Below are 24,412 nucleotides of genomic sequence, written 5' to 3' on the forward strand. Positions count from 1 at the left end.
GAAACACTACTGATTGACATGTAAGTGACCCAAATGAATACAACAAATCTCAAATCAGTTTCCTCTTAAAGGGACAGTTCACCCAAAAATGAACTTTCTGTCATAATTTACTTATCCTTTATGTCATTCTAAACCCAAATGACTTTTGTGAAACACAGCACTTTTGTCCAGAGCTCCGAAAATACCAAAAAGTGTGATAACAGTACAGTATAAGGACTATATTTTAGTCATCCGAAGCTATTCAATAGCTTTGTGTGATGAAGACAACAAAATCAAAGTCCTAATAACCATTTCAGACAACATGAGGGTGAATAAATGATGAATTTTCATTTTTAGGTTAATTATCCCTTTAAGCCACTCCACTATGGCCATCATACTTACAAAACTACAAAACCACTTATTAAATGATTACCTTAGTGAATTCATTCCAGTTCAACAAGCCATCAATTAAAATCAATTCACATTAAATTGAACATCTGACTTAATTATTTTTGTGATTAGCAGCATCTAAATGACTGATTTCATATGATTTAACAGGTTTACAAACCAACAGCATATTTAAACAAATGGACATTAATGCACTATTGAATATAAAATAATAATTTACTCACATATGCTGATGCAGAGCCACTGACAATATTATTCAGGCCAAAATACTGAATAAATGAAGCAGCAGCGCCTTCATTCATCACATAAACTTCACAGCACACGAGCCTCTCTCTCTCTCAGGCCCGAACATATGCTCAAATTTACATGAAAACCTTCCTGTCCTGGACTCCTGTTTCTCCAACGGTGGATTAATGCATTGGTCACACACTCGTGCTCATAGCAGATGTCCGGAGGAGATGTGTGTGACCAAAGAGCGGAATATAAAAAGGCTTCTGTGTAACACACACAACTGAAGCAGAGCTTAAGACTTTCCTTGCTCAGTCTCAAGGCTATGGATCAGTTTCCAACACCCACTTTGCACTTTGAAATCATTGGATCGGATGAATCCGTGCCGGAAGAACAGCACCATCAGCAGGCTCACAGACTCTTGGCAGAGACCGAAGATGCATGCTGTAATATTCATGTGCTGCAGTGAACATGCAACACATGAGGAGAAACTGGAGTTAAATTAGAGTCAAATTTATAGAGAGCAATGTGGTACCATGGTAAAACGTTAATACTTTGAAATATACTGTACCAGATTACAAATTTATTACCATCTGCATTTCATGGTAATAGTATAGTATAGTATAGTATAAATAGGAATAATATAGTCTTATCATACTACCATGCTACTTCTTTGTCATTATGATTTGCCCTTGTTTTGGTGTGTCAAATCCAGACAAATATCCGACTAACTAACTAACATTGATCTTTTATTTGTTACTTGGCAAGGACAGATGCATCATATTCATATATAGCTGTAAACATGCAAACCACGTGCAAAAGCAGACAATAAAGTCTTTCTAATTAATTAACTAACTAAACTAACTAACAACTAGTTAACTCGCTTTATTTCTTAACTAACTAATTTGTTTTTCCTAACTAACTAAACTAAATAGATTTATTTCTTAACTATTCTGCTTCATTTCGTAACCGACTACTATCTAACTAGTTTTATTTCTTAACTAATCTGCTTTATTTCTTAACCATCTAACTAACTAACTAACTAACTAACCAACCACTAGCTAACTAACTTTATTTCTTAACTTTCTAATCTGCTTAATTTCCTAACTAATCTGATTTCTTAACAATCTAACTAAAACTAACGACTAGCTAACTAGGTTTATTTCTTAATTAACTAATCTGCTTTATCTAAAACTAACTAGCTTTATTTCTAACTTTATTTCTTAACTAACTAATCTGCTTTATTTCCTAACTAACTAACTAACTAACTAACTAACTAACTAAACTAGCTTTATTTCTAACTAACTTTATTTCTTAACTAATCGGTGGTGCGTTTCCACAAAGAAAGCAAGTATGGCCAAAAGTTCTGTCGTTACCAGCATAGTTCAGCAGAACTTGCGACCATAGTTGGCTAATGATGCTTTTGGGAAACGCACCCCGGCTCGATTCCCTAAAAGCTTTGATCTGCTTTCAAATAAAGCTGGATCTGCTTTATTTCTTAACCAGCTAACTAGCTAGCTAACTAACTAACTAACTAGCTGACATTCTTCTGCTTCTCATTTCCTTACGAGATCTGAGTTTTGGGTTCCAGCAGCAGGTCCAGCTGTGTTACATTGCGTTACTTTGGTATGAGGAGGGTGAGGGACTCCAATCCTCCTAACAAACACCGTTTAAGGTCAAAACGCACGTCCAAACATTTCACGGGTCACTACAACACTGCATGTCTTCCTGAAAGCATTACAGTTCTGAAAAGAACAGACATAATATGAAAAGAAAACTGTCAAATAGTGATTTGAAAAGAGCCAGATAGGTTAGAAATGACTCTCTCTCTCTCTCTCTCTCTCTCTCTCTCTCCCTTTGCCACGTTCTGCATCTGTTTTCCCTCCCTCTCCTCATCTCTTCATCAGTCTCATCCTCTCTGGACTCATATGAGGACTCAGACTCTCCTGAACACTCTGTGATCTTCTAGTGGACCAGACAAACTATCACTGCAGGTAAGAGCTTTACTATTACTCTCCATTAAATAAAGTTTTTGTAACAGTGGGAAAGACAGAACGCGAAAGACGTGTTTCGACCCTTTATCCTGGTATAATATCAGACTTACAGTCTAAATGGAGTATATAACACTTTACAATAAGATCCCATTTGTTAATGCTATTTAATACATTAGCCAAAATAAACTATTAATTATCAATATATTCTCTCTATATCTTAGTTCATGTTAGTTTATAAAAATACAATTATTATTATTTTTTTTTTATGTTAGTACTAAAGTTTCCAGATTCTTCCAAAAACCAGCATGTTGCCATTTGGATTATTTAAAAACAATGGCAATGACAAATTATCCTTTATTGAGTCAAAATGTACCTAGTAATGATGAAAACTGAACTGAAACTCTGAAAACACATAAAATCCACAACAGAAATGACAAAAATGATTGTACGTATGCAAATGCAATAAGGCCTAATGTACATTTGTGAAGTAATTTGTGCATATTTTAATGTCTGTTTTTGTCTGTCTGTAATTTGTCCATGTTTTAATGTTTTTTAATGCTGTCAGGATGCCGCTGGGAGGAGGAAACAAGTGTGGCTGCTGCAAGAAGACGGTGTATTTCGCAGATACATTAGCCAAAATAAACTATTAATTAGCAATATATTCTCTCTATATCTTAGTTCATGTTAGTTTATAAAAATACAATTATTATTTTTTTTTTTTTATGTTAGTACTAAAGTTTCCAGATTCTTCCAAAAACCAGCATGTTGCCATTTGGATTATTTAAAAACAATGGCAATGACAAATTATCCTTTATTGAGTCAAAATGTACCTAGTAATGATGAAAACTGAACTGAAACTCTGAAAACACATAAAATCCACAACAGAAATGACAAAAATGATTGTACGTATGCAAATGCAATAAGGCCTAATGTACATTTGTGAAGTAATTTGTGCATATTTTAATGTCTGTTTTTGTCTGTCTGTAATTTGTCCATGTTTTAATGTTTTTTAATGCTGTCAGGATGCCGCTGGGAGGAGGAAACAAGTGTGGCTGCTGCAAGAAGACGGTGTATTTCGCAGAGGAGGTTCAGTGTGAAGGACAAAGCTTCCACAAGTCCTGCTTTCTGTGCAGTAAGTCACACACACAGCTGACCTGAGACCTGCTGTGACACTGTCTGTTACTGATGCTCTGTATTCACATCACAATATGTGAACTAACGTGAGAGATGGCAGCAGATGTTCGAAATCTATTAGAGACAGACACATATCCACACATACACTTTCACCTGACACCTCCAGTGCTCTAATGGAGTAGTTTAAGCAGAAAGTATGTGCATGTGAGCGTGAGATTCTCCGTGTGGAAATGGGTGGTGAGGGTTCGTCCTGCAGAGAGAGGGTGTTAGCCGGAAAACGGAAAATTATTCATGCAGATAGTCATATATATATATCATGGAAAATATAATATAATGTTTTTGAACAAAACTGTCAGCTGTGATTGTGATAGCATGACACCAATCCAGAGGAAATTACAAATCTCCACAAATGCCAGTGGATTTCATTTATGATTTTTTCTGTCCTGCAAGAAGACGATGAAATTTGATTAATTTATTTGTGTATTTGTCATTTTGTCTTTTTTATACATTTTTATTTCAGTTTCAGGTTTAGTTATTGTAGTACATCAAGTTAAACTAAGTCAAAATAGCTGAAATAAAATAAGATAAAATAAACGTATTTATAAAATAAATAAATTTTGTATATTTTATTTATTTATTTATTTTCAACTAACAATTTTTAATGGTTTTAGTTAACTATAATAACCCTGAAATATACAAATGAATCATTAATAGTTTGAGCTTCTTAACTAAGGACAAAAGTTTTATTTAATCTTATTTTTATTAATATTTAGATTTTTTTATTTTATATTTTTCATTTTCTTTTTAATTTTATAGAAAGTTGTAATAATTTTGTTCTGTGTTTTTTTGTCATTTTTGTTTTTCTTAAACTAAGTCTATTTAGTTTTAATTATTTTAGTAAATCAAGTAATAACTGTTGGATCATTAATAATAGTTTGTGCTTCTGAACTAACAACAAAAGGCCTCGGAGCGGAAAGCTGGCATGAGTTTGTATAAAAGTCAGAGCAGCGAGTAAATCTTTCCTGTTTAACAGCGAGTCCATATTAGGTGTTGTACAAATGAACATCCCGGTGAATTCATCTGCCTTTTATGGCTGTGCATCTTCTGCGTCTGACTGCAGATCTGTGGATCAAATGAATGTTTAGGTGTAGATGACACATTTACATTGTACGTTACCAAACAGTAGCGAGAGTGTATATGTTTAGGGTTGTGTTTTTAATATCTCAGTTTTTTCCACATGTTTCTCCAGAGAAAAAGTACTCAGTTGCATCCACTAGTCTAGAGTTTCAGACGAGATCTCAACTGTGCTCAGATTTGTTGAGACACCAAAGTTTGTTTCAAAAGTCTCAATATGAACTCAAACACTTTTCATCACATTCACTGTTACTTATGACATGATCAAACTGAGATATGCCATACACATCCATTTTACAGCTCTTATACAATATCCTCTTACTGTATCAACAGTCTTTTTGATTCAGTTTTGATTACATCAACAGTGATGTAACTTACAAGGCGATATACAATTTCCACATACATACATTCTCTGGGTAGATAAAGATATAAGTTCATAATACATATAAAATCCCCACAGTATAATTTGTATATGTACTAGGGATGTCCCAATCAGGTTTTTTGTGCCCCCAATCCGATCCGAGTCGCTGAATAATGAGTATGTGCCGATACCAAATCCCGATCCGATAATTGTATATTCCAGTGCAAAATTCAAGTACATTAAAGTTATTAAAATCATGCAATGTATACAGAGTTGTGCAGAGAGAAAAAGTAGGATGTGTGTGTGTGTGTGTGTGTGTGTGTGTATATATATATATCAGATACACTCTCTCTATCTATATATATATATATGCACATATCTTGTTAAAGACATTGGTAGATGTAAACATGTTACAATGGTAGACATTGTAAACAAACTGTGTGGTCACAATTATGAATATGGGACTACTGATATAAACTTATACAGTAAGTTTACAATAAGCAGAATAATTGCAACATCAAGGAAAAAAGTGGAGATATGGTTAGAAAGCATGAAGCTCACGCTGTCAGAAGGTCAGTTTATCAGTCAAATCCGAAGCAAGACGCAACCCATAGGAACGCGTCATGACAACGACATCTCAGAGAGTCTGACGACAGATAAAAGTAAACAATAGATGAATGAGTGATTGTTACAAAACGTGTGCATCAAATACACTGAACATGGAAGCTCAAACGTGTGTGACGTGCTAGAACAGACCTCAGGGGAAGGGGGAGCACACTAAATCGTTTGGGGGTGCAAGGCCCGCGAATGGCCCCCTTTGGCGCCGGCTCTTATCCATTATCCACAGAGCAAATTGTCTAATGTATAATAACAGTGTCTTGATCATGAATGTACGTCTGTGTTAACTGCAGTGGTGTGCAGAAAGAACCTGGACAGCACAACAGTAGCTGTGCATCAGGACGAGATCTACTGCAAGTCCTGCTACGGCAAGAAGTACGGCCCAAAAGGCTACGGCTTTGGTGGAGGAGCCGGTACGCTTAGCATGGACACGGGCGAAGCTCTGGGAATCAAACCGGCTGGGTTAGTAGCATGTTTTCATTTTCATTGTGTCTTTACCAATGTGCATTAAAGTAGCCGCTCTGTATCTGTCACACAGGCAAACATCCCATCGTCTGACCAACAACCCCAACCCGTCAAAGTTCGCTCAGAAGCTCGGCGGTTCGGATGTTTGCCCTCGCTGTGGAAACGCTGTGTATGCGGCAGAGAAGGTGGTTGGAGGGGGAAACGTGAGTTGGTTTTTCTTTGCCTGGGCTTATCGCCTTGCCAAACTGGTTAACCCAACTTTGATATACTGAATTAATTTGGAGAAAAGGCTTAATTGTTTTGGCTTGGTTGCCAAAGTAGTCTTAATGCAAACATAATAACTCTGTGTCCTAACCTGCCCTCATATGAAAGCCAAATAATGCTGCAAACTGACAAAATCACTGCCAATCCAAGCATGTCTGATGTTATAAAGTCAACCAGCATGACATGACAAAAAAACAACAACAAACGACTGACAACAATGACATTTCGGGCCTCACTTTTCTCCTCTTTTAGTCTTGGCATAAGAGCTGCTTCAGATGCGCAAAGTGTGGAAAGAGTCTGGAGTCCACAACTCTGGCAGATAAAGACGGAGAGATTTACTGTAAAGGTCAGTATCAAATATCATGCATACAGGTGTGTATGTTTATTTGATATTAAGATACTGAGGATTTGTTCAGAAATATAAACAATTAATATTAATATTAAATAATATTCATATTTTTATTTCATATTTATAGTTATATTTCTAATGATATTTCTATAATAACAAAATATTTAAATTTATAGACATAATAATGTAATTTATTTAACATGTACTTATATTTATTGAATTTGTATTTCTAATACCGACTTTACTGTAAAGGTCAGTATCAAATATCATGCATACAGGTGTGTATGTTTATTTGATATTAAGATACTGAGGATTTGTTCAGAAATATAAACAATTAATATTAATATTAAATAATATTCATATTTTTATTTCATATTTATAGTTATATTTCTAATGATATTTCTATAATAACAAAATATTTAAATTTATAGACATAATAATGTAATTTATTTAACATGTACTTATATTTATAGAATTTGTATTTCTAATAACGACATTTTATTATTTATATTTAATATCTATAATTATTTATATCTCTAATAACATTTCTATAATAACAGAATATTTAAATGTATATTCATAATAATATTTATTTAACATGTATTTATTTCTAGAATTTGTATTTATAATAACATTATTTTATTATTTAATATTTATAATTATTTATATATTATTTACATTTCTATAACAGAATATTTAAAATTCTATTCATAATAATGTTCTTTATTTAATCTTTATTTATATTCTATCATTTATATTTATAATAGCATTATTTATTTTATTACTTATATTTAATATTCATAAAATGTATATTTATAATAACATTATTTCTAATTCTATTTCTATTTCCATTCATATTTTATTTATACAGGGTGCTATGCTAAGAACTTTGGACCGAAGGGCTTTGGCTTTGGTCAGGGAGCTGGTGCTCTGGCTCACGCTCAGTAGAAATACAGTGAAATACAGTAGAAATACAGACTTCGGTGAACCCAGGAGGACAGACTGGTCACTTTCGTGAGAAACATGTTTGATAAATGTTATAAACACATATAAGTGCCCAGTTTGGTGCTCAGTATGTACTAAATCTAATAAACAGTTTTATTGTGAAATCCAAAATATTATTATCAACTGACATTTTTGCAATAATAAAACTTGGTTATTTTTATGTTTACTGGGATTTATTATTTTTAGGATTTTCTCTGACTGGGCTATGCCATGCATTATGGTATAATAACTAAGAATGCAAGAATGCAATTATAATTTGAACAAACATGAGTCAAAAATGTTTGTAAACAGACGCAGTTTGAAAGCAGCTTTGAATATGCTCTCAGATTGTTTTGTCCATGACATCACACACACACACACACACACACACACACACACACACACACACACACACACACACACACACACACACACATCAAAAACACAAGTGTGATGAGAACAAAGCGTGTTTATGTCTTCGAGCCTGTCACGGGCCTGATCTAATGAGACCACAGACTCACAGAGAAGCCTAACAACATCACAGAGACCGTAGTGCTGTCATCTAGAGTCTAAAGACTAACAAATTCAGAATTAAACAATGAAAACGAATAAACAAAACTGGTCTCAGAGCAGCTGCTGGAGGAAACAAATTTCCACAGACGGCTATTCCCACCATCATCAAAAAAAACAAGCTATGCTAAGAATACAATAGTGTACTGCTACTGCCAAGATTATGCCTACTATTGTCTAGAAATAGTATGTGAATCAAGATGAATTATGCAGAAATACACATTATGCAGCAAAGAATATTTCAAATAAGTATGTTTTTGAATCAAGGTAATTTAGTGAATTTTTAATTTTTGGGGCATTTAATACGACATTCACGTATAATTTAATGTAAAAAAAAAAAGTGTCAGCTTTTGGCAGTGTGATTTAGTAATGAGTCAAAAAGATATGAATTGAGCTGAATCGAATATTAAACACAACCACTATTTCTCACTGAAGAAGCATAAATCTATCCCCAGATGGCACCACATTTAATTCTACTATTGAAAACACAATTTAAAATTTCTGTGACATTATGAATTTCATGTCTTTTCAATACACAAAATTTGTAAATTTTTCTTTACACTTGGTCAATTCAGTACAACTGGGCAGAAATAAAAGTTCTTCCACTCTATACACACAGTAAGGCTTGCAGGAGTCTGGCCTGTGTTTTTACAAGTGCTCAACAGTTTATAAAAAGCAGGTGATAATTGGCTGTCTGGAGGTCTGAATTTTTAACAGACCCAACGTGAAGAATAATTCTATAAAACAGTACAGCAGAGGAGATCGAGGCTAGTTGTAACACAGAGACGGTCTGTTAGTAAAGATGAGATTTTGAGGGGAAAAAAGTCACATTTCTCCAGCGATGGTTTTGTATGTTGGTTTCAAACCCCCAGTGCAAAACTAATATATTTTGTCCTTTTATATCCTTTCAACTAATATACATGTGTATCTTGTAGGGTTAAAAAATTAAATTTGTATATATTAAGCTGTCAAATGTGTTTTATATGATACAGTTTTATCATTTAAAATACATTTTATATTTATTATTTATATACACCATATTGGGGCTGTCGTTTTAGCGTGTTCATTTAATTAATTAGTTACGGAAAAATAACGCGATTAAAATATTTTAGCCCAATTATCGCACCCGCCCCAGACTGTTGACAAACATGATGCAGGGCAACAACACAGTGAATATTATTAGCCTATAATGCAGTTATATGCCCTTAAATTTTAAGATATTGGGGCAAAAATGCCCCTTTATAAATTTTATAAAGCCATACAATTTTATAAAGTCTCATATTTATATCATATGATTAGCGATATCACACGAGCAGCGAGAGCAATATCACACCAGTGCTGTTTTTGTCCCAAATAGCATGAGTGCAAATGTGATTTTAAACAACAGTTCAGTAAAGAAGTAGTTTATATTGTGTTTTATAGGCTACAATTTTGTCTGTTTTTACTACGTTTTGCCAATGAAAATATTACCTATAAAGCCACAGCAGAACTGTTGTGCATCTCCGAGCAACACAGTCTTACGTTTCTGAATGAATCCGCGTTTTGAACGAATCTGGTGAACCAATGATTCAATGGCCCATTCATAAAGAGAGCCATTTACTTCATTCCTGAATGAATCAGCTGTTTGAACGAATTGAATGAATGAATGACTCAATGGCTTACACATAAAGACATTTACTGCCACCGACTGGCAGTTTTAGTTTCTTATTTAGAGTTTCAATTCATTAAATAATAATAATAATAAAAAAAATAAAGTGATAGTTCACCCAAAAAGAAAAATTCTGTCATCATTTACTCACCCTCATTTTGTTTCAAACCTGTATCACTTACTTTCTTTTGTGGAACATAAAAGAAAATAATGAAGAATGTTGGTAAGCAGAAGAAAAAACAAGTTTTATAATTCATAAAATTATTTATGTTTAGCTGAAAGTTTGATGAAAATCATTAAAGAGCCAATAAAACATATTAAACACACACACACACACACATACACACACACATAATTTTTTTAAGCATTTCATATTTCAAAAAAGGTATTCTTCTCGAATCAACATCAACATCTTGCCCCATATATGTGACAACATGCCCCGCTATCAGAAGAGATCATCAAACATTAACTTTTCTTGCTGGTTAATGTTAAATGGAAATGATCAATAGCTTTTGTAGCCAATATTTCAAGGTTTTTGTTTATACAGAAACTGACTTTAAATAAACCCACCCTGGAAAACATGTGACAACTAGCCCCAGTCTCCATCACACATAAAAGCCATGGCAAAAAAATCCTCTATAGTCAAAAAATAACACAAGCACATATAAAATGATGCTAAATCCTCTCACACCAACGTTCAATATCAACAGCGGCTCTAAATACGGTCCGGTCACGACTGGCATGCAGCATCTATAATCCTGGGTTTCCACTTCAGCCAAGAACCAAATCCAGCAGAGCCCATCATGAGAGTAAACAGGACAGGTGTTACCCGCAGACTGACCCTTCTAGAGCTCTCTACAGCTAGTAACGTTGCAGATGAAACTAGGAAGCCGTTTAGACACAATAACAGCATCTGAGTCATAGTATAATACCTGGATGATGGAAGAAAACCCATATTATATGTCTCTCAGAAAGCAGGTCCTGGAAATGATGCTCGACATGCAGATAAGAGAAAGCAATGCCAAAATACACACCCACACAAACAAAATCCAGCCAAGAAACAGCATTGTTCGAATGCTTTCTGCAAGCAGAGAGAGTTTGGTAACATGGTTACAGAGACAGAAACAAGCAAGAATGCAAATTCAGTGATTATTTTATCACGTCTAATGGAAATCTATGTGGCAAGACACTCTATTTTGAAAGTACAGACTTTAACAAGGCCTGATATGACCATCTAAAACAGCTAATCTCTGTGACTATGACACCTGAAGGATGTTACATAACTGCTAAGTACACCTGGAGAAAGCTAGCAAAACCTAAGCCCAGATGAAAGCATTGCACGCATGCATTTTTATCTCGAGACATCAACATAGCTTTTAGTATCTCACAACACTAGAGTGGCAGTATCAGCTGTCTAACTGCTCTATGTTTAGCTAAGCCGACATATGGCCAACTTTACATTCCTGTCTTAATCCCTCATAGAGATTGTTGTTGTCTAAAGATAATATTTTAATCAGATGTAGGGTCAAACACAGAGCATGGTTCCACTGAGGAAACATACAGCTAATCAATGTGTCAGAAAAAAAAAAAAATCTCACAAATATCTCATCCCTTTCCATTGTGTATAAAATTATTTTATAAATGCAAAAAAAAAAAAAAAGATTATAGAAAATGGAAAAAGTAAAGTTAAACTGTTAAACCTAGCAAACGGTTAGACTTATGAGAGATAATATTCATCTTATGCAAAACTGAAAGGAAGACTTTAAAGGAACACTCCACTATTTTTGAAAATAGGCTCATTTTCCAACTCCCCTAGAGTTAAACAGTTGAGTTGGGAGTTGGAAAATGAGCCTATTTTCAAAAATAGTGGAGTGTTCCTTTAATGCTCAGATGTTGCTCTTTTATAGCTCATGAGACTTCATTTCATTCTCAGTTTATTTTCATTAAATTTCAGATGTTTCTCCTAAAATTCCTATAGAAAAACAAAAAGCAATGAGATCAGTAGTTATCATACAGTACGTTTGTAGCTATAAAAGTAATATAGATAGTAGATAATTTGATTTTAGGAGAATTTAATGAGATATGTTTGAAATATCTGGCTTTTGACTGCAGACTTTGGATTCTTGGCCAGTTTGAGACATTGTTGCGACCTCTTCAAAAACCCACGCCGTTGCTAGAGGCTTTTTCTCAAGAGAAACATCTCAGAAGCAGCAGATTTAATGTGTTTAAAATTATTGTATAAATGCAAAAATGATTATATGAAAAAACTGATACGCATATTTTTAATTCAATGTGTCACTTGCCATTTCTTTGTAATTATTTGTGAAATGTTCTAGCAACTTTGAATTATAAATACTAAAATAGTATTTTCTTATAAAACAGACTCCAAGAATCTTTTTTATTTACAACTTAAAAAAATATTTTTTACAGTGTGGAGGCTTTTTCTGAGCCTGAGGAGAAACACTTGAGAAACAGCAGTCATAATGTACTTCAAATGATTTTATAAATGCAAAAATGATATGAAAGGCAAAAACTGATACCCATGAAGTGAAGTTTATCGCTAAAGCAAATTGCTACTGATAAACAGACAGATAATGTTCATCTTCTTCTATGAAAACCAAAGGAAGATCTCTTCCAAAACCCATGGATTATGAGAGAGTTTTTCTCAGGAGAAGATTTGCTCTCACAAACAATAGAAATATTAAGCAACTTCATTGTGGACACGTTAAAAAGATCAATGGAAATTTCTTTAAATGAAAATGTTTTATCTCTGTTGTGAGACAGGCCCGAAGCATCATCATGAGGAACCCCAGTCCAAAGCTGTCTAATGGGCTGATAAGTGCCGCAAAAGGCTTATCAACAACAGCCCTCCACAAGTGCTGGATAAAAGCTTTGTGTGTGTGTGTGTGTGTGTGTGTGCTAATAATATCATCCAGTAACAGGCAGAGGATGAACAATAAAAAAGAGAGGCATTGTTCTAGAGCATCATTTCTCTGCCCATCTGACCACCGCAAGGTAAGTTCATTCAGTTTGCTTCCCTGTTAAGGAAAGTTTAAGGAAATCATTTTTTTTTTTTTTTTATCTGAATATTGCATGGACATTTCCTCCTCAGTGTCTGTTAATATTTCCATACATGTAGCCAAATATTCAATATTACTGTCATCAAATGTAATGGTTCAAGAAAGTGTCAGTGGAAAAACCCATATTGATGAACTTATTTAGGGAGACGTCAATATCTGTGGTCAATATTACTTTTGTACTTTCAAATTTATGTATTTTATTTACAAAAGTGTTTTATAATAGATAATGATTTATAATCTTTCTCCGTCTCCCCAATCACTTTGATTTTATCTCTCAGATAATTTAATTATAAAATTATCTTTTTATGAACCTGATTCAAAACTTACTTTTGACTTTTCATAAAACCTCAATTTAAATTGCGTAATACCATTTAAACCAAAAGACTGTAAAAACATTACTTTGGAAACCACCTTTGGCGTTCAGTTAAATAAACCTATCCAGTTCCAGATTTATGATTATATGCTTTCATTTTATTGCATAATTTACCGACTTTGATTTTTTTTTTAAGTGCGCTAGACCGGTTTAACATCATTGAGCGGAAACTTGGGCCAGGTAAATGCCTCTGAAGCTCTGGTGCGGGTCTATTTATGGTGCACTGCAAGTGGATATGGGCTGGAGAAAGCTGGGATTGTTATCTGTGTGGCATAGTTAACATGCCAAAATCACCACGCCACGATAGGCATCTGCCAACACCTTTTTTCCTAGGGGTCCACTTCATTTGTGTGCATGGCCACTGTCAGGACTTTGAAGTGGTTAACAGATGCAGAACAGACGCCAAATCAATCAATTAGCATCAGTTCATTTATTTTAAAAAGCAGCACCTGAATGGTCGACATATCATAACAGCAATGATTTCAAGAGTCAAATACGTGAGAGTACTGCTGTTAGGTATAATGACATCTGATTAACACGTCTGAATCTGGAAAAGCTGTCTGATACTTGAGCCCCTTAAACATCCTCCCAATGGTCCTGCCCTTTGGAAACAAATGCCTTTTGTTTTTATCTCCTAGGTTGAAACGCCATTGTAAAGATGCCCGAGTGAGTATATCGTGTCTCTGCTTTCTGTTGTTCGCCATCTTAGACGTCTTACGGCTCTCTCGACAAATGTGCTCTATTCTTGGATTTACCGGCTGTGCTGTCTTAACTCAAGGCCTCAGTATAGGCTGATTAGGAGTGTGTGAATAGAATACAATGGAGTCCAAAAGTCTGAGACAGAAAATTATATATATATATATATATATATATATATAAACAACGATTCTACACTATTTCTGGGTCACTTATTAATAATCAAATTAATAATGCATTAATAATTAATTAATACATTTTTCTTGTTTCTCAAATTATGCCGAATAACCTGGACAATCAGGTTTTGTTCATGTCATCTAATTAAAAAGAGAGACATAAACTGAAAAAAAAAAAAAAAAAAATCAAATTTTCATCAGAAATTGCTAGTAAGTTTCACAAATAATATAAAGACAATAAAGAAACGGCGTCACACACTGAATTTAACATGATATTTTTAAGTAGAAAAACTGAAATGGTAAAAAAAAAAAAGTAAAGATACTTAAATTAATAGATAAATAATTACAAATAAATGGCAAGTAACACACTGAAGTAAAACATGATGTTTTGAAGTGAATAGTCTTTTAAAACATACTCCAATAATCTTTGTTTTATTTATAGCTTTGAAAAATGATTTACCGTGTATCAAATTCTTTTCACTCCAATTAGTACAATTTAATAATAATAATAAATAATAATAATAATAATTTATTATTATTTATTAGTACAATTATTATTAGAATAATCACTATAATATTATTTACAAAATGAAATAAAATTAAGGAGTGCTAAATAGAAGCATTTTCGCTTGTGGTCTCAGACTTTTGAGCATCATTGTATGCCTTAACAATAAAAGCTATGTTATTAATAAAAATTATGATATTTTATGATCTAATCATGTGTTTTTATTCTTTTGCAGGCAAGAGGTGAGAGTGAAAAGCCATCGTTGAATGCCACTTTTTCAAGACATTATGATCAAGCTAATCTATCAGCAAACTAATCTACTGTAACAATAACAAATGATATTATGACGTGAGAATATGATAGTATATGATAGCATATGTAATGTTTGCTCTATATAACCAATGTTTATTTTAAATTTGGCAGAAAAAGTCCAAGATCTCTGCATCTCGCAAGCTGATGCTTAAGGTACAATTGCATTGCAAAACATTTAAAATATTTCATTTTCTTAAAATAACGTAGGTAGTGCTTTCCTGTAAAAAAAAAAAAAGCCACATATAGAGTGTTTTGGGGGGTTGCTCAAAAAAAAAAAACAGTAAATAAATGAAATAAAAAAGCAATACTTAGCAAGCACCAGAAATTAAGAAAGTGCATTCAAATGCTTATTATATTGATTTTCTCTTAGCATGTATTAGATCTTAAAGAGTTTGTGTTTGTGTGTTTGGCAGAGTCTTATGGTAGCTAAAGCAAAGGACGAGTTAGAGCAGGAGCTGGTAGATAAAGAGGCAGAGAAGGAGAGATATCTGGCTGAGAATGCTCCTTTGCTACAGACGAGTGGCATGTCTTTAGCTGAGCTTCAGGTACATCCACAACTCATAAAACACTCTCATACTACTGGTATTAATATAAATGAATCCCTTACAAAAAGTACCATTGTATTACCAAAAAAAATACATGGAAAACTATGTTTTTGGAAACTACTGTATCCCAAAAGTGCTATTTAAGCACCATTGTATATGAATTGTAAACAAACAATATTAAAGCTCTGTATATATAAAAGCACCAATGTATTAACATCTGACACCATCTTACTTTTAGAAAATGCACTTTCAAAACCAGCAGAAACAGCAGCAGGCCTGTAAACACTATATTTATTCTCTCTATCAGGAGCTGTGTCGGGAACTACACGTTAAAATCGATGTGGTGGACGAGGAGCGCTACGATATCGAGGCTAAAGTGCTTCACAACACAAGAGAAGTAAAGAAACAGTTGAACTCTTTATACAGCTCAGTCAACAACACACCATGTGTCTATTTCATTTGTTTTTTTTTGGCCAGTTGCACTGAAACAGAAACCAGACACAAAATAACAAGTTTCCAGTATTCATTTGTCAGTCCATATTAAAAGCAAAAACACTATCCGATATATTTACTGAACCAGTAGTAATTTACAGTGAGTGCCCACTTGCTTAGTGACCTTGTGGAAGTATTTTTCCCATTCATTTTCTCTGTAGAATAAAAAAAAATAAACAAACAAAATTCCAACGTTCCAAGATGAATCACAATAATAAACAACAACAACTGGAAATTATATGAAAAACTGAAGGGAAAAAAAAAACGTAAGTGCCAATAAATATTCATCCCATGAAGCATTGCAAATGCCTTTATACTGGCTATAAAAAACCCCCCACTGATATACATTATATACATTGTTGGGGAAAGTTACTTTTAAAAGTAATGCATTACAATATTGCGTTACTCCCTAAAAAGTCTAAAAAGTCGTTTTATGGACAGTAATGCGTTACATTACTTTTGCGTTACTTTCGCATTACTTTTTAAATATGAGCAGGGCTTGATTGTTTTTAATATAAGAAGTTCTATTTATAGCAAATGTAAAAGCCCTTTCACACCTAAAAGTGTAATGAATAAACCTCAGGCTGAAGGAAAAGTAAATTCACGTCTGTACAGTAGAACGCATAATGCATTACAATATTGCGTTACTCCCTAAAAAGTAACTAATTGCGTTTTATGGACAGTAATGCGTTACATTACTTTTGCGTTACTTTCGCATTACTTTTTAAATATGAGCAGGGCTTGATTGTTTTTAATATAAGAAGTTCTATTTATAGCAAATGTAAAAGCCCTTTCACATCTAAAAGTGTAATGAATAAACCTCAGGCTGAAGGAAAAGTAAATTCACGTCTGTACAGTAGAACGCAGGAGAAGAAACACTCTTCAGCAATAAAAAAACAATGAAGCACAATTGTTAGTTTATCTAAAGTCATTTTTGCTTATTAGTATGGTTGAACTGGATCATCAAAGGTCAGCAGCAAAGACATTGGTTAATAAAATGGGATTAGATACATTTGTGCTATTTAACATATTTAATTATTGCAGGTTTGCGTCATATTCTGAGTTTTGGCAGTTTTGGCAGTTTATTTGGCAGTTTTAATTCATTTTGATGAATACTAAATCTGTTTTTTGTGAGTGGGATGAATTAATGCACATACTACAGTACTACGACTAGAACTACAGTAACATCATGTTCACACAGCGCACACAACTCCTCTGTACTTCCGATAGGAGACTTGTCAGTCAATAAATGGGAAAACAAAGTAACTGGCGTTACTTTTTTGAAAAAGTAACTCAGATATTTTATTGTAAATTAAAAAAGTAATGCGTTACTTTACTAGTTACTTGAAAAAAGTAATCTGATTACGTAACTCGCGTTACTTGTAATGCGTTACCCCCAACACTGATTATACGTTTATTGCAAAATATTTAATCATATACAAAAATATAAGTTTGAGGGTGTAGGAATCCGTCTTGATTTTGGCATTAATTTAATGTTTAATATAGCACATCAGTCACAACAATTTCAATTTCTTAAAAAAGAAATAGGAATGTGGTATTGTGTAAGAACGTGACATCATATTCATACAGGAACCAAACTGTTCAACAAACCTGTTGCAGATCAAGGACCTGAACATCAAAGTCCTGGACCTGAGAGGCAAATTTAAGCGACCCACCCTGAGGAGAGTCCGAGTCTCCGCTGACGCCATCCTGCGCTCTCTGCTGGGCTCCAAACACAAGGTGTCCATGGACCTGAGAGCAAACCTCAAGTCCGTCAAGAAGGAAGACACAGAGAAGGTGTGCTGGGGGTCGATGGTGTCCATCTTGACTGAAATGAAAGAGTTTAGCGTTACTCAGACCTGCATTATTACACAGTTCAGTTCTGCATTTGTGTTTGTGTGTCTTTTTGTAGGAAAAGACAGTGGAGGTCAGTGACTGGAGGAAAAACGTGGAGGCCATGTCTGGAATGGAAGGAAGGAAGAAAATGTTTGATGCGGCACAGTAAACAAGTGAACACAATCAGTTTCTACTGTAAATAAATATCATGATTTGTCATTTCATGTGAATGTTTGTACTGGACAAATGTTTGGTAAGGACTAAAGCTGAGGAGAAAGTGACGAAATGAGAAAATAAACTGGGTAAAAAACCCTCCTTTCTGCCTTTATAAAGTGATTCATACTTATACGTACGTATAGCGTGTCTGCACTGGAAACCCGGATGTGCTGATAAGGCCAAAGTGAATGTTTCAGTGGTTTGGCTGCATATTTCTCAGTTTACCAGTTAAACGTTGACGTCATTGCATTACAGTCACATGAACAAAGGAGTGTATTTTATCATTATCATCATATCTTAAAGAGTCTCATTTGATCTTGTATTATGAGGAAGTATGAGGTTTGACAATCAGTAAAACCAACAGAAACTGATGCTCCTACACTTACCAGCTGCTAGAGGGCAGTGTTTACCAACTAGAACTTTGTATGAAATTGTATTAAAATAAATGCTCTACACTTATTTACTTTTACACTATGATCTATATTGATCTAAATGTATTGAATAGCTTTCCTGTTGCTCAAACAGTACAGCATGGTGCTAGCAACCACAAGGTCATGGGTTTGATTCCCAGAGAAATCAAGAACTGATACAATTTACATGGGTACCTTGAACACAATGTAAGTCTCTTTGGATACAAGCATCTGCCGAGTGCATATGTACTAATCAATGATCATTAGCATTAACAACTCAACTATAGTGGAAATTGTCCAGTTTAAAGAACCATTGAAGAGCCTTTATTCTTAGGAGTGCATTGAAAATAAATAATTGACAGTGATATTTAGAAAGCTTTTTAATGTCATACTCGAAACTGAAAAAGTGCATAAAAATCAAGTCCAAAGCCATTCATCCAAAACATGTCCAAACACATAACCAGCTGTAGAAGACCAACAAAACCAGTTACTAAGGCCAAACACTGCTCACTAATTGTCCATGACGTGCACACAAGGTCACAGTGTGAAACATTTCACCCCTGATTGACCAACTCTCCATTTCACAGGAGAGGAGAAAGTTGCTCTGTATTTTTGTGACATTGAGCCATTCCTGGTCACATGACTCACCTCTGAAATATCTGCCTTTATGTCCCTCACATTACCTCTGCATTCACTAGAACATAATGAAGTTTTACTCTAGTGCTGGATTAACCGTCTGAATAGTGTTTCCAGCCCAGTGCAGTTGTGCATTCATTGTGCTGAGTTTCATCATTCATCTTTCTTTTATCAAGCAACTTAGCAAATAACATGATTTAAGAGCAGGTCACTTAAAGAGTGTTTCTTCTCGAATGAGCAAGTGAGAACAGGAAGACAGTCTCTTTATCAGCGTTGATATTATACTGTCAGTTCTTAGGAGTAGCAATGTTATCAAATGTTTAGATTCTATATAATTGATAATATATTGTTTATACTATAATACTAATATGTTATAACAGTACGCCTATCACATCATCCATATATAAGGTCCTTCAGTATTATCAGCAGCTTTCACGTTGGCTCAATAGCTAATTACCCTCCTCCATCCCCAGCTCCTCCTCTCGTCCAGTCAGGATTCTGCCTTCTGTATGTATTATTTGTGATATTATTATTTTCTAAAAAAGTTAAACATTATTTTGCCATTTATGTAGCCCATATAATAATCAAATTTGTTTTATTCATATTTTGTATTGATGACAGTGGCAGCTTAAATCGAGTTGCCACAGTTTTATTTTACTGATAATATTATCATGTTAGATACAGTTTAGTTGTTTATTTAACTAATTATATAATTTAACAACAACAAATAAAAAAAATAAAAACAAGAAACACAAACAAATAAATAACATTTAAAAAATAAATAAAACAAACCTAAAATAATAATAATAATAATAATAATACATGTGCAATAATTAATAATCGTTAATTGATGGACTGGAGTGGTGTGGATTACTTGTAGATTATTATGATGTTTTTATCAGCTGTTTGGACTCTCATTCTGACGGCACCCATTCACTGCAGAGGATCCACTGGTGAGCAAGTGATGCAATGCTACATTTCTCCAAATCTGCTCTGATGAAGAAACAGACCCGTCTACATCTTGGCTGGCCTGAGTGTGAGTAAATATTCAGCTATTTTTTATTTTTATGTTTGGGTGAACTATTCCTTTAATTAACCAGTATCTAAATATCATACCACCTAAGTCACTGTTTTATTATGTATAAAATTATCACTCCAAAACAGTTAAAGTAGAAACACTAAGATCATCATATGAGCGCACAGTTGTCAGACGATCTATTAATAGACACGATGCACAGACAAAGAGAATGTGTCTATTGTTCTCATTGTGCATGTACTATACGTGTTCATAGATGCATGTATGTGCAGTGGCATGTGCGTCCAGCCCACCCTCTATCAACACAAATAATTTCATATACAGTATAGTCATGTGATCTTGGGACAATTTATATAACATTGGAGTTCAGCTTCAAGAGCAAACAGCCTTTGACAAACCGGTGAGTAACCTCATCCTGACCTAAAGACAGGTAAGAGCAATATCTGCACGTCTCCACCAAAAGCATGATAGATTGATCGTTTAATATGTTGTCAGACCAGTATAATCATTGTAAGAGCTGACAAAATCTTCTGTAATCTGTATATGAAACAGGTCTTAATCTAAGCATGTCATACAGAGAGGACGTTGAGCATGAGTAAGTGTCTTTGGGCTTCATTTAAGAGCATTTATATGCATTGTGCAGAATGGAACAAGAGAATAAATGCATGCAAGTTCATCCATAGACACGTTCAATCACTGACATGTTTATAGTGATCGGAAAAGTTAACATAACGTTCCCATCTTGTTTGATTCTGTCCAGGGGCCAAGAGGGTAAGTTTTCATCTGTTTTGCTTCTCTGTAAATAATAAATCTGCATTAAACTCACAGTTTTGTCTATTAAGCCAACATTATTTTATATCAAATGCTCCAAAACAACACACAAAATGCACTGTAATTATAAGAAGTAATATTTTTAATTAAATAATGTTAATTTAGATGTTTACATATAAAATAATAATTTAGATTACCTGACAAAATACTTTTTTTAATGTAGACAACAACCTAACATAGTAAAATAGCTAGTATCTTGGGGGTATAAACACAAACAACTTTCACGTAGAACATTTCAACTTTTAGCTAAGACCATTTCTGCCACATAATAAATAAAATAATTATGACAAAAAAGTTACATTTCTGAGAGTTCTAAAAGATGTTCATGTAAACAACCTCTCACATTTCACCTTTTATTGAGCATTTTTTTGAACATTTCACCTTTTATTGAAGTCATTTCCACCCCATAAGAGAACAATCATGCTCTAAATCATAACTGACAAATTGTCAGCATTCTCACATAAAAGATGAATAATGAATGACATTAAAAGTCATTATGACAAAACAAATCTAAATCTTTTGTCATAATTATTACTTTTTATCTCTTAGTTTTGACTTTTTGTCATTATGTCATTATAATTTTTATGTCATTATTATGATGGCTTTTTATGTGGCAGAAATGATCTTTTCACACAGATTTTTTTACACAAATTTACTGATTATTTTCCTGGACATCTATAATTATTGCTATAAACTAAATCCATCAAATTGTGGCATCAAATGCAGAAATGCATTGCAGTGATGTTTCACTTAATAATCGATTTTAATTAATAAACATGTATGCATGTACAGGTGGATATAAACAACATTATTTAGAGACACTTAACAAATGGCATTTGATTATTCTTCCGATTATTGATCATGATTAAAAAGCATGCACATTAGACATCATTTTCTATGATTTTGCTGCTGTTTTTCATGAAGCAACTTCAGTTACAACATTCCAGTCAGTGTTCACGCAGAGAAAGGTTTGTGTGTTCGAGGCCACTGAGAAGGGCTGTTGTTTGGAGCACAATGACAAGCTCAGTCTCTCCCTCTCTCGGCCGGCCCAAATGGGAATCAGGTTTCCTCGCTGTAGATGATCTGGTTTGCACATCGGCTCCTGGGCTTTTACCCCGATACCTCAGTTAAATGTTACCTTTATTGACCAGTAACGGAGAGAGTGCCTTTCTAGGTGAGATTCACAGTGAATGAGGTTGCACTGAACAAAGAACAAACCGTCCCTTCATCATGTGACAGGAATGTGTGTTTAGCCCACTGAAATCAGACCTGTAGAAACAAATACAGGTTCAGGGAGAAGAATTTAGCTGGCACTTTCCACAAACAGGACATTTTTTGGTATCCAATTACAAGCATTAGTGGGACAAATCCTACTACTGCGTGTTTTAAAAAGTAGCTAGAAAATATATTAATTGCCACCTTATGTTACTTAAAAGAAATATTGACTGAAATTAAATACTTTTCTTAATATGAATAATTATTTTCATCACCTATATATAGTGAAAATATTTTTTTGTAAAGAAACATATTTGTAAAAAATGTATACTGTATTTAAAATATTTTCTTTAATTTATGGGAAACAATTTATCCACATGGGAAACAGTTGATCATTTATGGGAGACAAAACAAAAAAAAACAAAAATAAATTCCAACCCTGTAATTTTCAAACGTGTTTTCCATTCGCAATAATTGCTCATATAAAATGAGTAACCATTCTGACATGAAAAAAAAACAAAAAAAACTCGTGAAGCTTATTAACTCAACCTTTTAGTTTAAAAATAAATCTGATTGTTAAGCACCTCCTTTCACCGATCATTTGTTGAAAAAAACAACTTTATTTTTAAGGTCCTGTTTTAAACCGTATTCGTGAAAGTGCCAGTATTTGTTGTTCTGGGAGGACATTTGGCTGCTTTGATTTGTAAACCTACCCAACATGCATTAAAGAACAGGAGAGTGAGAGCGGATAAGCGCTGGGGTGTGTGTTGTGAGATCATGTTCTTTGGCAGCAGAAGCTGATATCAGAGAAAGCGGTGACGGGTGTGTTTATGTGTGGCTGGATTAGTTCGAGGGTGGAGTATCAGGACCAGCAGTTTCCCAAACGACATTATGTAATAGCACTGCGTAACATCATTCACGAGTCTAAGCCTTTATTGTTTAAATGAGGCCTGATTTCCTTCATCTACCCTCAAACTCCTCATATGCATTCAAAGAGTTAAATGAGATTGAAGTGTGTGTGTGTTTGAGTTTTGTTATACTTTGGTGACAATATATACACCAAACGTGAGCTAAATCTGACAAAACTTAATTTTGCAAACATATAGCAATGTCCTCAAATGGACAAAATGATTTAATATGGGAATATATTTTTCTTAAAACAAAAAAACAACAACATTCAGATAAGCATGTGTTTGAGAGTCTGTGTATATTGCATGCGTGCATTGCTCATTTGCAACTATATGCATGCTTATGTTCTCACGCTGTCTGCGTCTGCTTTGCACAGAGGAGTTGCAGGATGAGGAGGTGCTTGAGGAGGTAGAGGAGCAGGTGGAGGAAGGTAGTGTCGCTTGTGCTAATGCTATTGCTAAAGCTACAGCTAATAATGGATGAGGTTTGTATGGAAGCTTGTTTCCGCCACAAGATAAAAAATACAAATTGCGACTCTTTACCTCACAAGTCAGATTTTTCCCCCCCCTCACAATTCTATAAGGATATATATTTTTCTTCCTCTCGCTATTCTAACTTTTGTAATTCTTGCAATATTTTTATTTCACAATACGGACTTTCTTGCAATTCTGAGTTTATGACTCACAGGTCTATATCAGAATTGTGAGACATAAAGTCCCAATTGCGAGAAATTGTATTATTTTTTTGTCCTGTGATGAAAAATGGCTTCCGCTATGGAGGACCAAACCTGCAAAATTAAAAAAATATTGAAAAACATAAATAAATAAATGATAGAAGTAAATAAAAGTTAAAAAGAATAAAAATAAATACAGAAAATACTACATAAAGAAAAAAAAAATTCAGGATTAAATACAAATGAACGATTAAGTGATTTATCTCTTTATTTATTTTTCCTATTATTTTTTATATTATTATTTGTTTATTTCTTTTATTATTTATATATATATA

The 24,412-nt window shown here is 33.9% G+C and overlaps 3 protein-coding genes across 3 annotated transcripts in view; all 3 read left to right on the top strand.

Moving 5' to 3' along the window:
- The first annotated feature begins 3,632 nt into the window (after positions 1-3,632).
- On the top strand, positions 3,633-8,083 carry LOC107696413 (cysteine and glycine-rich protein 1-like). The gene is made up of 5 exons (XM_016496724.1): positions 3,633-3,741; positions 6,150-6,318; positions 6,395-6,524; positions 6,838-6,931; positions 7,806-8,083. Exons 1-5 carry the CDS (start codon positions 3,633-3,635, stop codon positions 7,880-7,882), a joined length of 579 nt encoding a protein of 192 aa, XP_016352210.1. The 3' UTR covers positions 7,883-8,083.
- A 5,030-nt stretch (positions 8,084-13,113) lies between these two features.
- LOC107696414 (troponin I, slow skeletal muscle-like) lies at positions 13,114-18,449 on the top strand. Its single transcript, XM_016496725.1, has 8 exons — positions 13,114-13,151; positions 14,228-14,255; positions 15,202-15,208; positions 15,390-15,431; positions 15,692-15,823; positions 16,131-16,220; positions 17,936-18,112; positions 18,228-18,449. Exons 2-8 carry the CDS (start codon positions 14,248-14,250, stop codon positions 18,318-18,320), a joined length of 549 nt encoding a protein of 182 aa, XP_016352211.1. The 5' UTR covers positions 13,114-13,151; positions 14,228-14,247; the 3' UTR covers positions 18,321-18,449.
- A 2,354-nt stretch (positions 18,450-20,803) lies between these two features.
- Positions 20,804-24,412, top strand: part of LOC107696448 (troponin T, cardiac muscle isoforms-like) — an 11,947-nt gene continuing 8,338 nt past the window's right edge. The window contains exons 1-3 of the mRNA XM_016496778.1: positions 20,804-20,879; positions 21,002-21,044; positions 21,210-21,220. Of these exons, the coding sequence (XP_016352264.1) occupies positions 21,016-21,044; positions 21,210-21,220 (40 nt within the window). The 5' untranslated portion in view covers positions 20,804-20,879; positions 21,002-21,015. The remainder of the gene's footprint in view (positions 20,880-21,001; positions 21,045-21,209; positions 21,221-24,412) is intronic.

This window comes from Sinocyclocheilus anshuiensis, unplaced genomic scaffold, assembly GCF_001515605.1.
Source record: "Sinocyclocheilus anshuiensis isolate Anshui unplaced genomic scaffold, SAMN03320099.WGS_v1.1 scaffold522, whole genome shotgun sequence".
NCBI classification, from domain to species: Eukaryota; Metazoa; Chordata; class Actinopteri; order Cypriniformes; family Cyprinidae; genus Sinocyclocheilus; species Sinocyclocheilus anshuiensis.